Here is a 16026-nt window from a genome sequence, read left to right on the forward strand (position 1 = left end):
AGGCTAACAGTTTTAAACTATCACGATGCCAAGTTCCCCAACGTATCAAAGATGTGTATTAAATCCAGGAGGTAGCCAACCAATGGTCAAAAAAAATTTTTTTTAATAAAAATTTAAAACAGCCTCCAAATGGTCCCTAAATAGGAAACTTCCTTGCTGTTTTCACTGCTGAGTAACTTCCTACTATTTTCACTTATGGGATTAGATTTCTGCATGTATTCATTTATTTATACATTCATTAATAAACTCATCCAATAGTTCCTGCAAGTCTACTATAAGCCAGGCACTATTTCATGTGCTAGGGAAACAGCAGGAAACAAAATGGACAAAAACCTCTGCCTTTATGCAGCTTTTATTTCAGCAGAGTAGATGGACAATTAACCAAAAAAGTAAATCACACAGTATGGGAGAGAGGTAAATGCCATGAAGAGGATAAGAAATGTTAAAGGCAGGGCACCTGGGTGGCTCAGTCATTAAACATCTGCCTTCGGCTCAGGTCATGATCCCAGGGTCCTGGGATCAAGCCCTGCATCGGGCTCCCTGCTCAGCGGGAAGCCTGCTTCTCCCTCTCCCACTCCCTCTGCTTGTGTTCCCTCTCTCTGTCAAATAAATAAATAAAATCTTTTTAAAAAATGTTAAAGGGGTGCTAGGGAGAAGGTGAGAGAGAAAACCATGTGGCTCTCTGGAGGAAGAGCTACTATAAGCTGGGCAGACCACAAATGCAAAGGCCCTGGGGCAGAGTACACCTTGTATTCTGGGAACATCAGTGTGACTGAGCAATGCGGAAGATGGAGGAGGAAGCAGGAGATGAGTCCAGAAAGGGAATCAGGCCAGATCACACAGCCTCACTGGCCACTGTAAGGCTTGGCCTTTAGTCTAAGTGGAGGTGAGAACATCAGAAGGACCAGAACAAAGAGTACCTCAGCATGTTTTAACAGCATCACAGATAAACAATATAATTATATGCTGCTACATAGAGAGGAGATGTAAAGGGAACCCAGGAGATATAGGAGTTGAGCTGGGAAGCAGTGGGGATAATCCACTTCTGGAGCTAAAGGAAACAAACAGGCTTTACACCAAACTGGAATAGGTTATGGGAGAAAGAGAAGAGTGAGGAATGACTCCAAGGTTTTTGACCTTGGCAACTAGAAAGATGGAGTTGTTATTTGCTTAGAAAAAAATATATATATTGTGGGAAAAGCAGGTCTGGGTGGGAGAGAAGAGAATTAGCAGAAGTAAACTTTTGGACAGGTTAACTTTGAGATGCCAATTATATCAGAAAAGAATCTGGATATCCTTGTCTGAAAACTCAGGGAAAGGTCTAGTCTAGAGATAGAAACTTGGAAGTCATCAGAGTATATGATGCATTTAAATCCACAAGATTCGATGAGATCACCAAATGAGTACAGATAAGAGGCCCAGAGTCGGAGCCTAGGGAGCCTCCAGCATTTAGAGATGGGAGGAGTGAGGAAGTGCCCACCAAACAGAGCAAGAAGCTTCAGCTGAACCAATTTTATTTTAACTCTTCTTACCCACCATTACCCCAGAGGATCTACATACAGGACAGTTTCTTCGCCTGGGACTCCTCAATTCTGTCCCTGTCTCCCACCACCAATGTTGCCCGGACACCTGTCTTGACACGCCATTGATGGCGGCTCTTGTCTCTTCCTTTGCCACCATCTATCAGTTGGCAGCACCTTGCCCAGACAGGTGCCCTCCCCCGTAGGATCTCAGAGCAGCACGAACATGTCCTTCATGGCATTCATACAGTTGTAATTCTGTCATCTATCTGTGGGATTTTTTGATATTTGTCTCCCGATGAAGGGTGTCTGTAAGGAAATGAAAGCAAGGTGGAGTCTGTTTTGCTCTATCTCCGAGTGTCTAGCACAGAGCAGGCTGCCATAAAGACTAGATGAATGAAGGAATCACTCATCAATCTCTCTTGTTGGTTTTCTGCTCAATGAAATAATAAGACCCTCTTTGTATTGGGTCCCAAGTCTAGGTTTCTGATTGAAATATCTTTTTGTAGTTATGCCAATCAAAATTTAATATCCCTGTGCTCATCTTCTCCCACTTTCTTGGAGCACCTGTCTCTTGTGCTCTGCCTCCCTAGGGGTATGGTGCACACATACCCACATTTCATACCCTATTGTTCTCTCGGGAGAATTAAGAACATAAACATTGGTGTATCTACTATTCAATTGCCCTTTCATTACTCAGCTCCAGCTGGAACAGTTTTTTCTTATATATGTATATATAAGAAATATATATATACATATATATGTATATGTAGACATATGTATATATATTAGAATATAAGAATATATATATGTATATATATTCTTCGGAAAGGGTTATATAGCTGAAGTTCCAAGTCTGCTATAATTCAGAAAAAGGAAAACTTCTAAAGGTGATATGAACAACATGGAAACTATACTTAATACATAGATAGCTCCAAGGGCACCTGGGTGGCTCAGTCGGTTGAACATCCGGCTCTTGATTTCAGCTCAGGTCAGGATCTCAGGATCATGGGATATAGCCCTGCGTCAGGCTCTGCGCTCAGCGAGGAGTCTGCTTGTCCTTCTCCCTCTGCTCCTCCCCCCCCCTTTCTCCCTAATAAGTAAATAAAATCTTTAAAAAAAAAAATACATAGAGAGCTCCAGTAAGGTATTCCCAGTATTTGGAGATAAAGTGAAGAAAAAAAAAATATCCTCGGGACGCCTGGGTGGCTCAGTTGGTTAAGCCTCTGCCTTCGGCTCAGGTCATGATCTCAGGGTCCTGGGATCAAGTCCCACATCGGGCTCCCTGCTCAGGAGGGAGCCTGCTTCTCCCTCTGCCTGCCGCTCCCCCCCTGCTTGTGCTCTCTCTCTCTCTCTCTCTGATAAATAAATAAAATCTTTAAAAAAAAGAAAAAAAAGAAAAAAAAATATCCTCAAACTGAAATTAAAAAAAAACAGAAAAAATTATAAACAAATATTTACATATATACTCGTGTGTGCATTTTTCTAAAGATCCATGCCTCAAAGTTTTTATTATATTCTCAAAGCATGCATAACCTTTCAAAGGGAAAGAAGCAAAACAGATATCCATCCTACAGAATAATGCAGAAGCTAGAAAGAGCACTGAAGATCATCATGTATAGACATGAAATGATTTATAAGACACATGGTTCAGAAAAAAAGCAAACTGTAAAACCTGCAGAGTATATATTTAAATAAACACATGTAATCTTTATATTTCCCTTAAATGTATATGCGTGGATTTTGAGAAGAACATTACCAAATTGAGAACAGCATTTCTATAAAGAAGAGCAAAGAGATTGGGATTGCAGATATGACAAAAGAGATTTTAGTCTTACCTGAAATGCTCTTTTTTTTTTTACATGGAGAACGTATTAGGTGTTGCTTATATAAATCAAAATTAATTTTCAAAAATGTTAAAAGAACACCATAATCCAATTGTACTGAAATGGCAGGAACATATAGAGGCCAGTCTCTGGCTCAGTTCAGCAGGCTCCCAGTTCCAGCCCTCTTGGCTAGAATAGAATCTCTGGTGCGTCTCACGTGTAGGCACATGGATCTCTATTTCTGTTTATAAAGATACAAACATTCCAGGAGACCTACTGTCCAATTTAAAAGTGTAGACAAGTATATATCCAAAACCCTGACTGTTTCCACTATGAGTGCTAAAAGCAAACCAGGCATGAAAAATGAGCATTTTTTTTATATTTTTTAAACACAAAAGATAGATATGGTAAAAGGCATTAATCACCAACTAAGGTAAAAAATAATTTATGAGACTGCAATGTTGCAAAACATGAATGGAAAATTATATGACTGAAGAGATTATTTTAAGGAGCAAGTCACTGAACAACTGAAAATTAATTCAGACACGTGTGAAAGTTTAAGGAAAGAGAACGCATTTTTCTATGACCTCTAAATGCATTAGACATTTTTCTGCAAACAGGATAATATTCAGGTTTATTACATCTGTTGAGCTCTAGTTTTTAGTAGAAAACAGAAGATCTTTCACAATAAACACGGTGTAAATTCTAAAAGAATAAGTCCCGTCAGATCCAACTGCTAAGTCTCCAAAGTGTCTGTTATATAGTCAACTGGATGAAATTACATTTCTATAAAATCACCATTTTTCAAATCGCCCTTTCTCATTTGGCAGTTCCAGAAAGTCGTCCAGAGGCAAACGGTGTGAGCTTGAAGAGCGGAGCCAGGACTCAGAGACTGAGGTCCTAACATCAGATCTCCCGTTAAACCCTTAGCCCCACTCTGCACAGCTGAAGGAATGCTCTGATGGAAATAGAAAAATCCGTTCCTAACTAGAGAGTTTAAACTTTCTGAACAAACCGAAGAGATACTCAAAATGATTTAAGATGACTGATAAAGCCCCCTGTCAGCAAGTGCAAAGGAAGAGCACAGCAGAGCAGAGGATGACTATATTAGGTGCTCAATTCCAGTGGGAAGTTTGCGGGCGTGCTTGTTTTTGCCTCTGGAGCCTAAACACCCTTTTCAAAGGTACCTGGCATGTGAAGGTGGTGGAAATTACACAAACACACCCCATGGCAAATAAATGGGGTCAGGCCATGGCTGGTGAGTATGGCTTCGGTGCTGTCACTGATCTTGACAAAACAAACACTGGTTTCACAACCATCATTTTTCAGTACATGCTCAGTACGTCAACACGGGACAGGCAGGCGTGGTTATGAGGAAAAACAAAACGACTCTAGTCAAGATTTATCTTTTATTTTCTGTAATACTGCAAATGCTTCCAGAATCCCACTAAAGGATGAACTTTAGGAAATCCTGAAGCTCCCTTTGCATCCCGCACTCAATTGGCCACACACCTGGCAGTCACTGTAACAAGGACTTGGGTGTTCTATCCCCGACTAATAGTATCGATATTTTTCTGCAAATCCACAAGCTCGTCCCAGAGGTCCAAGAACTGTTGGCTTCATCCTCACGCTGCCATTTTAGGTGAGTCACTGGGCAACTGACCTGTGTGTGGCAGGTTCTTGGTCTCTGGGCACAGATCTCTAGAAGTCAAAAATGACTTTCCAAGCTCAAAGCCTCAAATCCGGGAACCATAATGATTTTAAATTATTTCTCATATATTAGGGTTCTCCCAGGCCTGAAAAGCAGCACAAAGTTATATTCCCTGGAATGAAGACATCCTACACCTACCTACCTACCTACTTTGTATTGACTCGAAGAGATCTACCTCCTTTGAAGATCAAGGGAATGAAGAGTAAACCTGTCACTATCTTATGATACACTAAGGAGCCCAGGTTGTGTTTCTGACTACGGGAGAACAGCCACCGCTGCATGGAGAACCTGTTGGCAGAGTCACCAGTGCTAAGTACATCCCCCATTCACTTACTTCAATCTGACTAGAGAAGTCTGTGGCAGCTAGATTCTCCCTTCTATTGAGGCCCAATTAAATGTCTCTCACACAGTTCTAATTCTCCCTTAATTGTTAGATAACCACAACACTACAGTTAAACCTGTCCCCGACAATGTAAGTGGGGACAATTGTCACCCGTGTGATTGTCCAATGGAACCAAAGGAGACATATAAACAAGCACGCTAACACATTCTATGTCAGACTGAAGGCTTAAAGACCCATGCAACCCCCATACATCACTGCAAACAGCCGCACTACTCAAGAGCCTTTTGCATACTGAATGTTCCCTACAGTCAACTGATAAGAAAAGTTTCATCATCACAGGAGGCAGGCAGGTGTTTGCAACAAGGAGATTTTAAGAAAATAAAACAACCAACAACAGCTAACGTGCATGTGTGCTCACACAAACCCTCACACTCAGAAAACCCCCTGTCCTACTCTCTTTCTGGGATGAAGGCCATACCCAAAGAAGAGTTTTCTGTTAAAGTGATATATGCACGATTAGATTGGGGCTACCCTATTAATTTGGCACACTAAAGGCAAGCATGGAAAGAGCAGATGTTTCTGAGACCCGCACTAACCGCTGCAGCCCCTCGACAAGGAAGGATTGGGGCATGAGGTCAGACAGAGAAATGGAGGTGCTGATCCCTATGGAGACATGCTGACATTGTTCAAAATTCACAAAGTTTCCTCTCTTTAGGGTCCTAACTGAAACTTAGACCTAACAACTGCTAGGCTTTTAAAAAAGCAATGATCACTTTTTGCGTTGAAATATCTACTTTCTTAAAAGCCAGAGCTGCTTGCATCGTTTTAGTGGATAGAAAACCCACGTGGGAAGTCCAGAAGAGAACTTCAGGACAGTGATTATTTTGGGAAAGCAGAAATGAGAGAAGTACTAGAGAGGAGGGTTGTTCACTGGATCTGCCTAAAAAGAGAGATCTGCAGTAAAGATGTTAAAATGTTAACATTTGTTCAACGTGGGTGGCAGGTACCCAGAAATCTCTTACACATACTCATTTTTTAGTTTTTCGGCATATTTGCAGTACTTTATAATAATAATTAAAAAAAAACAACTAAAGTAAACTGTTTTATTTATTTTTTTTTTTTTAAGATTTTATTTATTTATTTGAGAGAGAGAGAATGAGAGAGAGCACATGAGAGGGGGGAGGGTCAGAGGGAGAAGCAGACTCCCTGCCGAGCAGGGAGCCTGATGCGGGACTCGATCCAGGGACTCCAGGATCATGACCTGAGCCGAAGGCAGTCGCTTAACCAACTGAGCCACCCAGGCGCCCATAAAGTAAACTGTTTTAAATGTGAAAAGGAGACACAAAATGCAAAAAAGAAAATGCAGGCTGGTGTCTAAGCATGGGAGGTGGCAAAGTCCAATGCTGCTTTGATTAAATGTAATTGCCAAGCAACACAATAAATACACACAAGCCTCCTGGGAGCACTAAAACCCAAGATAACACACACTGAAGTTAGAACCCACTTTATAGTTTTACATTTTATCACCAGTCTTTTGATAGCAATTTTGTTAACAAAAGGCACATGGGTACATGTATCCTTTGCCAAATGAAATGCATGCCCATATTTGCAGTTGTACTGAAGGATGTGTAGTATTATCTTGATGTGCATTTGTTAATCTAGCTGAACGCCAAACTTTAGGAGGCCTAAGTATGGCAGCTTGCTTTTCAGCTCTCAAGCTAGGTAGGATCAGAGTGTAAGGGACACGGTAGTACACGTTGCTGTTTAGCGTGCAGAGAATAGCAGCAAGATTCAGGCCGGGGCTAACAAATGCGGCTGTTGCCACGGAGGAAGAACTCAAAAAATCCACAGCTTTCTTTTCAAGGATCCTCTACCAAATGGTCCACACCAACGACGGAATGACAGCCATTTAGAGCCAACATGGCCTCCGTGGGCCTTGTCACCAGTTTTTCCACATATGTGCTTGGGGATATACTATCATGAGATCATTAGATTAGGGTAGAAGGCTACCAATATGTCACTTCTTTGGATAGATATTACCACCTGACCACATGTAAAAATCAAAGAAATATCCCAGAAGTTCCAAACTGTCAGCACAGGAGACAAGACTGGCCCATAAATACTTTGTTGGCCTCACACATCATTTTCTAACACTTGAATTGGGATAATATTCATAAAAATCTGGACTGCTGCATTCTCTTTTCTAAATGTCAGAAGATCTGGCAACACTGGGCTGGTGTGAGCTAAGTGGCGGCTGCTGAGGTTACAACAGGCCTGTTCACCATAATCCCCACCAGGCCTCAACCTCCACACTCACCAGCATCCCCTTAACGCTGCTTGCCCTGCCCCTGTAGGCATTTCAGCCTGTGGCATATACTAAGGGTGCCACACCTTGGAGGCACTGGAAATGAATAAATCCTCCTTAGAATACAGTTAAGGGCTGGGAGGGATACAGGGAGAAAGGGCTTGGTTTCTAGAATTCTGAATTCCAACACAGGGTAGAAGAAGGGAGGAAGAACCTGACCAGAAGTCATTCCCATCATCACCATACATCCATCCCCATGGCCTGTTTATGAGCTCCAACATACACAACTCCTTTTCTTATGCCGGCGTGTCCCCTGAGTACATGAGATTCTAGATTCTGAACAATGCCCATTTCAGCTTAAGAGGGAATCGCTTCTGCTCCCATGTTGCCTAAGGGACTCACAGAGGTGCACTGGCTTGTTTTTGATGCCATGCTCCCACCACCCAAGCCATCCATGGGAATTCCTTTCTACTTGGTAATGCACCGGATGCCCACAGATGCTGTGCCCAAATTCATATCAAGTAAACTAAGCAGCACACTGTGACATTTGTTAAGCCAGGAGGAAGAGAAATTACAGCTATAAACAAAAGATGTTTGATGCAGAGAGGAGAAATTACTCATCAATACAACGTAAGTGTCAGACATGCTCACACAAAAGATGCACAGAAGGAAATGGAACAGAATGCCACTCATTAATCAACTGCAAGAACATACAAATGTGTCTATATCAAAGGAAATTTCCAAGGAAGAACTGTCATAAACTCCCTATTATGCACAGACACACACACACACACACACACACACACATTTGTATATATAGTCATAATCATGATAAAGTTCAGGATAGATTAAGTTACCTCTGCATATACACTATCTAAAAAATAAGAAAAGATACCGAGCAGGAAAAGCTTCCAGTGTATACTGTATCAGTGTCAAGGTACCTTATTTTATCGAAACCTAATTTTCCTGATCAGAAGTATCAAAATCAACATTCTCACTGGTGTCTGAAGAGTTTCAAGAAACATTTCACAATCTAAAAAGAAGAGTCTTTCTCTTTCAGGTTACAGGATCATTGGCAGAAAAAATTAAAACCATATCTAAACCTAATTTCCACAACTTGGTTTTTTCATGCCCACAGATCGGAAAGAAAAAGGTAAACACTTACCGCAGAGAGCTGGCTCCATGTGGACCTCAGTGGCTTGTGGTGAATCACAATTTTTTCATCTGACTTCTGTTCTTTGGGCTCCGACTCTTCATCAGAGTCAATATCAAGAGCCTTTTCCTTGTAGTTCTGATACAGGACAGCATTTTCTGCAAGAAATACAAACCCTGTATGTCACTAATTGCCCCTATCATTATGCTACTTGTTCCAAACAAACATCCAGATTTATACGATGTTTGGTCTCCAGTTTAATAAACAACAAAGAAGCAAATGGATTTTGTCACTGAAGAATAATTACCAAAAAGTGATTTTCTCACTCACACAGCTCTGTCCCAAATTCATGCAGGGGAAGGCGAGGGATCCATGCATGAAATACCCACTGAAGCAGTTTCCACATCTCTGTCCACCACTCATGCAGGATAGCCATGCCTGTTCAATCACTGGTTTTGTTTTTTTGGGGGGGGGGAAGTTTAAACCGAATTCATATCCTTCTTTTCCTTCAAAGTCCATCACCATTCATTTACCTATTTAACAAACATTTATTGTATATTTACAATATGCCAAGGGCTGGGAGTGAGCGGAAAATAAAAGACACTTCCTGTGTCCTCATGAGCTAAAAATAGGAAGAGAAAATAGTCCAAGTCACTCATTCATTTATTCATTCAACTGATATTTGGAAAATGCCTACTAGATGCCAACAACTGCTAGGCACTAGGGATATAATGATGAACAAAAAGGATAAAAATCTGAATCTTCATAGAGTGGACATCAGAGTGAGCAGAGAATGGCAATAAATAAACAAGTAACTTTTAGGGTATGTCAGATGCTGGTAAGTGTCATGGAGAAAAATAAAACAGGGGAGCGTTACAAGGGGAGTATGTATATTTTTAAATAGGGTGGTTTGGGGAGGCCTCACCAAGATGACATTTAAGCAAAGACCTAAAAGCGGTGAGAAAGCAAGCCACCTTACAGCTGGGGAAAGAACATACCATCAGAGGGAAGAGCAAGTACAAAGGTCCTGGGACAGGAGTCTGTTTTGTACATCTACATGTACAAAGATGAGCAAGAAGCCTGTATGCCTGAAATGGGGTGAGGAAAGGGAGAAAGCTTAAGAGAGGGGGGTTGGGGATGAATAGGAGGCAGATTATGTAGGCCCTTGACTCAGTGCCATTGAAAGTACTCTGGTTTTCACTCCAAGTGAGAAGGCAAGTCATTACTGGGTTGAGGACACAATAATCTTGTACATAAACATACCTATAAGCTGAACAATTTATATACAGGTGTTCTGAGAACAGACTCTCAGCAGGCGTGACCCAGTCTGGAGGTCAGACGGGCGTTACTAAGAAAAATCTAAGATCTGAAAGCTGAGAAGCTACAGAGATAAAGGAGAAAGCATATACAAAAGCCCCGAGGCAAGAAGAAACGTAATACCTTAGAAGAAGAAAGGAAAAGTCCACCTGTAGAGCACGGGTGTCTAGTGGACAAAGGTGCAAGGTGAGTTTAGGGAGATGAGCCAGACAGTCTCAATCAAGCAGAGGTTTGCAGGCAATGTTAAAGAACTAGATTTTTATCCCAAGTACAAAACGACTGAATTTCTTTCACACTGCGAAGACTGTATTTTATCCTGATTGCAGTGGGAATCCACGGAAAGGAAAGATTTGATTCTATTGTTGTAGCAAATCACTGAGTACGTAGGGGACTCAGTAGGATGCTATGGGAGAATGGACACTTGGGCTCCTGGGGACAGACTGGAGATGGGGGTCAGAGAAAGGGAGGCGGTAAGGATGTTTCCTAGGTCGGCAGGTCCCAACAACGGCACAGGACGAGATGGCAACACCCGAAGAGATTCAGCTTCAGAGGGAAAGACTTGGCATTTGGTTTGGGACACACTGAGCTTGCCATGCCTTTCCCACCTACCGAAGGGGGCAAACGTCTGCCTCCTTTCTCATCAACTGCTGCATGTTCTGTAGGCACCGTGACTAAAATAATCCTGGACTCAGTGCAAGATTTTACTGTTCTCTGATTGTCTGACATATGCATACACTGTTGATAAGATTCCTCATTCATTCTCACAACAAACCCAGGCAATAATAGTATTATTAGCCTCCTTTCATACATGATGAAACTAAGGCTTGGTGAGGCTAAGATGCTTGCTCAGTGTCACTCAACTGATGAACAGAAGCAGTAGGAGAAGAACAAGGTCCCTGACTCCACCATGAGAGGTTCTCACCACTCTACCACATCTCATCCTGAGTTACAATTCTTGTTAGTCATTAACTGTAAGAATTCTGTACTCCTCATGTACATATATGTGAGAACAATTTCTAGGACATCATATTTGAGAAGACACAAGAGAGTGCAAAGAAACAGCTCCATATAAAAGGAAACAACATAGAACTATAAAAAAGTTGTGTCCTCCGACTTGAAAAAAAAAGCTCAACAATTTCTAACCCTTTGAGACAGAGATCCCGGAATCAATGTGGTATCTGAGAAGATACAAAACATCTCTAAATACGTATTAGGTAGACGCTCTGTTCACTTCATGGTCATAAAGTGATACAAAGGAAGCAAACTGGACTAAGAACCAGTTATCTGTAGTACTGCTGTGTGACAATGCAGTGGGCATGGCACTGAACCTCTCCGAGCTCCCAGTTTCCTCAATTATAAAACCAGGGACATGAATTTATCCAAACCAGCTAAAATACTATATCTGGGTTTCTTCTCCATATACAGCAGTTTCCTAAGATTGGTGCAATGGAAACGTTTTTTTAAACTGGTCATGTTGAAATACTCCAAGGGAACTGATTTTTATAAGAAGTATATAGGGAAATAGTTTATAATCCCCTAAGATTATGTATTTTATAACTCTGGGTGATTTTACATTAGATTTACTTATAGAGAGGCATACCCTTCTTCATGACTCTTTAAAGGTCAGAAAATCTTAACAGTTCAAAGTATGACAGCAAGTAACTACCTCCACCATGCTCCCCCGACCTGCAAGGGCTGCAGGTGGGGCTGCTCACTCGCTCTGTGCCCTTCCAGTTGGTTGACACTTGACCCATCTGTTTACCAAAGTCCGCTAATCTGATTAGGGTTTGAACACCTGGCTGAAGCAGCTTTTCTATACGGGTTACAGATTCTTAGGAATATGTTTCTAGCAGCCAGGAGCGTTAGATTTCCCCAAAATTGAAACTTGATAAAGCAAACAGGAAATCAGAAGTGACACTAAAATGTGGAAAAGTGGGGGAAAGAATATTAAGTCAAAGGAAATATGACTTCAGATCTAAATGCCAAACTCAGAATTTTTAACTAAAAAGCCAGACTAGCTCTTACTCTTTCTCCATTTTTTGAGGGAGGTGAGGCTAGAGCCAGAGTAGATAAGAATTAAAAATCCAGGACATTGGCTGACAAAGTTATCAACTTACAAAGAATGCCATTAATTCCATTCACTGCTGGTATTACTGGATGAAAATTTAGCTTAGTGCAGAGCTTTGTACTGTATAATTTGGGAAGTTGGACATTTTTCTCATCTTAAGTGTTTTTGTTACTGCAGTTGGATTTCAACTTATAATTGATATTCCACATTGAAACAGCAATAAAAGTCTGGAAAATCAAATGCTTACCTTCCCCATCAAATGTTCCTTGTCCTTTCAGCATTTTTTTCTAAGAAACAAGAAAAGCAAAAAAGGAAAAAGCAAAGCAAACTATGTATGAATGAGCCAAGTACAAAATACAGCTATTTTAAGAAAAAGTACTACTTCTTGTTGTTACACTCATTAGATTTCCAAAAGCATGCAGCAGATGATCGATCCCCTGAGTAGTTCACTCATCTGACTACCACAATCCACTAAAATGGTGAAATAAAATGTACAATGTCCCACACACCCCAGCAAAACAGCTTGAGAATCCTCAAATGACCAGTAGTTCAGCTCATTTCACTACTCATGATTCACCATCACTGTTAAATTGAACTTTGCTATACTCGCAGAGTTGGGGGGGCGGGTACCTAAAATGTTAGGTAATTTCTTTAAGGCCATGAGATCAAAAATAAAATAACCTTCCTTGTATATTACATATTGACATTTATATAAACTGGTTCCAGTTCTCTGATTAATCAAGAAAAGTTGTGGCTGCCGAAATGAATTTCTGCTGAGATCTGTCTTGTTCCCAGAGAAAGCAGCATTTGTACACTCCAAAATATCCTTCTTTAGTTTTCCCCTATCTCTTTATGTCATGTTTGGCAATATTTTAACACATGCAACTCCCAGGCCTTTATCAGGAAGCAATACACACAATTCACTTGAACCTGAAGTTCTGGGCTACTCACTTGTTAGATGCATTCAAGTTCAAGAATAAATGAGCACAACATGGGAATAAAATACAACCACAGACAGTGGTGACAGAAACAAGCAACAACAGAGATGACACACTATTTGTATCTTCTGTAATTCTGACAATTATTTTTAAAATTCACATTTTACCTGAATGGTATTTAGTGTGTTATCACTACTCAAAAAAAAATTCTATAATTAATTAATGTAAATAAATTACTTCCAGTAACTAAAATAATCAATATGCTCAAAAGAAATCAGGAGTTTCCTGTATCAGCAGTGATGAATCAGCAACCCCTAACTGAGACCTCCAGACAAGCTCGAGACAGTTTGACCATATAGTCAAGAGTACCACGCCTGCTCTCCACCCCTCTGTTCAGCTTCCTGTATTAAAAGTGTTCAGGACCCAGTCAATACCCAATTTGCTGCATTTCTTTTTCACATTAGGTCCCCACATTTTGCCTGAGATGAAAAAGTTAAAACCGTGATAAGAGTTTTACTTCCTCCCACGAAGTTGCATTAACCTGGCTGTGACGGCCAGCAACGGCATGGCCAAGAGATAGATGTGCACAGGTCTGATCAACAAGAGAATTAAAAGAGAATAACTTCTGGTTTTCTCTGTGCCCCTCCTCCCCACCCCCAACACCTTCGCTTTTGGCTCGGTGAATGCCTGGCTTCGTGAGTGACACTCCTGCCCACTCTTACCTTCATCCTTCCCAGACTGGAAAACTTCTCCTTGTCTTCCATCACCGCTTTCAGAACGGGCTGGGACATTCTGTTCTTCTTCTTTGAAGTGGTAGGACTGTCAAAATCAAAGCCACTGACCACCGCCCTGCGATAGGACGTGGATCGCAAGCCTCTCCGCAGAGACCCTGGGCTGTCCACGTCGTTCTCCGCCTCGCCCTCATCCTCTGCGGGGCCCAGAGACGCTCCGAGGCCCTCCACCATGCTGCGCACCTTGAGGAGTCTCCTGTGGGGCTCCACATTCTGACTGTTGGATTTACTTATTTTAATTTCCGAGGCCAGGCTCTTCGGAATGATTTGCTGCTTCCCCACTTTGAGGGCGGCGGGGCTGTTTGTGCTCAAAACCACTGAAGGATTCTCTGGGAGCTCGTTCTCCTGTGAGGGCAGCCTTTGGAGGGGGAGTTTGTGCTCCAAAGACCTTTTCTGGGGCGCAGGAGAGAGTTTCGAGGGTCCCGGCTCAGGGTCCTTAGTCGTCTGGCCAGATCGCGAACCAGAGCCTGGGGTGTCGATTTTAGGGAAAAGCCCATTTGCAGCGGGTGAAGACAGGGGGCTGGTGGTCAGTCCGGTCAGGTCTACCTCCCGGCTGCAGCAGGCGGGCGAGTTGGGAGTCCGCTGCGGGCGCAGAGGCTGCGGTAGGGGGTACATCACAGTGCCATTCGCTGGGGATTTCGGGGAGCCCCCTAACACCGCTTTGGGAGCCTGGGGAGACTTCGGCCGTCGGAGGCGAGGAGAGACAGCTCTATATTCCGGGGAGATCGTCCTCCCATTCGTCACCACCCTCCTATGGGCACACAGAAGCAGGGGGTTCCCCTGGACGGTCCTGCCCTCAGAAGCGGTGGGTACCTGGGTGGGAGTCTGCACAGTGGGGAGCGTCCCTCGGTCTTCCACTGGGAAATCCGTGATCAGCAACCCGCTGGGGCTCTGGTAGGACTGGGGCCTCGGCTTGCTCCGGCCCAGCAACTGAGGCTGAGGAGTTGACCGCCTCCGCCACAAAGGGGTTAAGCTGTTGCTAGAAAAATCCACTTCACTCTCGCTGTCCATAGCGGAGACTCGGAGGTCAGCCCGGGAGGGAACAGCACCCAGTCAGTCTTGCCTAAAGAGGAAAGAAATCATGGAACTTTGCCTCCGGACAAGCAGGCACGCCTTGCAGACGCGCGCTCCGAGTGTGGCGGTCACCCGATTGCTGTGCGCGACACAACTGCGTGTCGACTACCCACCCCTTCTAGGGCAAAATCTGCGCCCACCGCAACGCGTGGTCCGGGACAGAAATCTGGGCTGTGCCCAGGCGGAATAATCCAATTACCTCCGCGTCCCTGCAGCGCCCAAAGACCACCCGCACGGAAAAAGCCCGCCACCAGTACGCAGGGTGCAAGCTGATGCACAGGAAACTTTGCGACGAGTTCAGCTTTCTGGAGAAACAACTTGCCGCGCGACGCTCCCCTCCGCCGCCATCCAGCTGCCCAGCCCCGTCGTTGGTCCCCTCTCGCTCAAGCCGCCTGGCTCCTAGGCGGATTTACCTTCGGGGCTTTACAGAGCCCAGGGCCAGCAAGCGCCCACCGCCCCTTGGGTGGCCCGGGTCTCAGACGGAATCGCAGCAGCCGGGGAGCTCTGGAGAGCACAGCGGCCGACCCGAGCCGTCGGCTCCGCCCTCAAGCTTGGTACAGCCCTCAGCCCTGGCCCCGCCCCAGTCATAGCCACTCTCTGACCCGCCTCTGTCGCAGCGAGAGCTGAGCCTCCCTTCCCGCCTTGGCGTACGTTCGATCCCCTCCCGTCTCGCTCGAAAACACTGGAGCACACGTGGGCTGGGTGCGGAACTCAAGGGTTCCGTGCCGGGAGCTGTGGGCGCGCTAGGTGGTTGCCAGGAACCAGCGTGAGAACGAGCGTGGGAGCCATGCAGAGCTGCAATTTAGAAAGCCCTGGGGCAGGGTTGGGGGCGGGGGGATGGGGTGGTTGGGGGGGGTAGTCGGGGCGAGGAGGGTTTGTGTAATGCGTGAGCTGGGATGCGTAGCTCTAAACGCTGAGAGCCAGTGCCCTCTCAGCGCTCGGGTGGTCTTAAAACACAAATCTGATGGCCTCGCTCCCCT

General features: G+C 43.8%; 1 protein-coding gene across 3 annotated transcripts in view; it reads right to left on the bottom strand.

The window, feature by feature from the left end:
* Positions 1-15717, bottom strand: part of ARHGEF26 (Rho guanine nucleotide exchange factor 26) — a 118386-nt gene extending 102669 nt beyond the window's left edge. Inside the window, exons 1-4 of one of the 3 annotated variants that reach the window (XM_032408408.1) lie at positions 15460-15717; positions 13904-15035; positions 12491-12530; positions 8871-9016 (exon numbers count right to left, since the gene is read on the bottom strand). In XM_032408408.1, the coding sequence (XP_032264299.1) occupies positions 8871-9016; positions 12491-12530; positions 13904-14983 (1266 nt within the window). In that variant the 5' untranslated portion in view covers positions 14984-15035; positions 15460-15717. Of the gene's footprint in view, positions 1-8870; positions 9017-12490; positions 12531-13903 lie in introns of all 3 variants that reach the window. The other 2 variants (XM_032408407.1, XM_032408409.1) reach the window with 2 other exon arrangements.
* Positions 15718-16026: the final 309 nt, after the last annotated feature.

The sequence above is a fragment of the Phoca vitulina genome, unplaced genomic scaffold (genome assembly GCF_004348235.1).
Source record: "Phoca vitulina isolate PV1807 unplaced genomic scaffold, GSC_HSeal_1.0 scaffold10, whole genome shotgun sequence".
In the NCBI taxonomy this organism is placed as follows: Eukaryota; Metazoa; Chordata; class Mammalia; order Carnivora; family Phocidae; genus Phoca; species Phoca vitulina.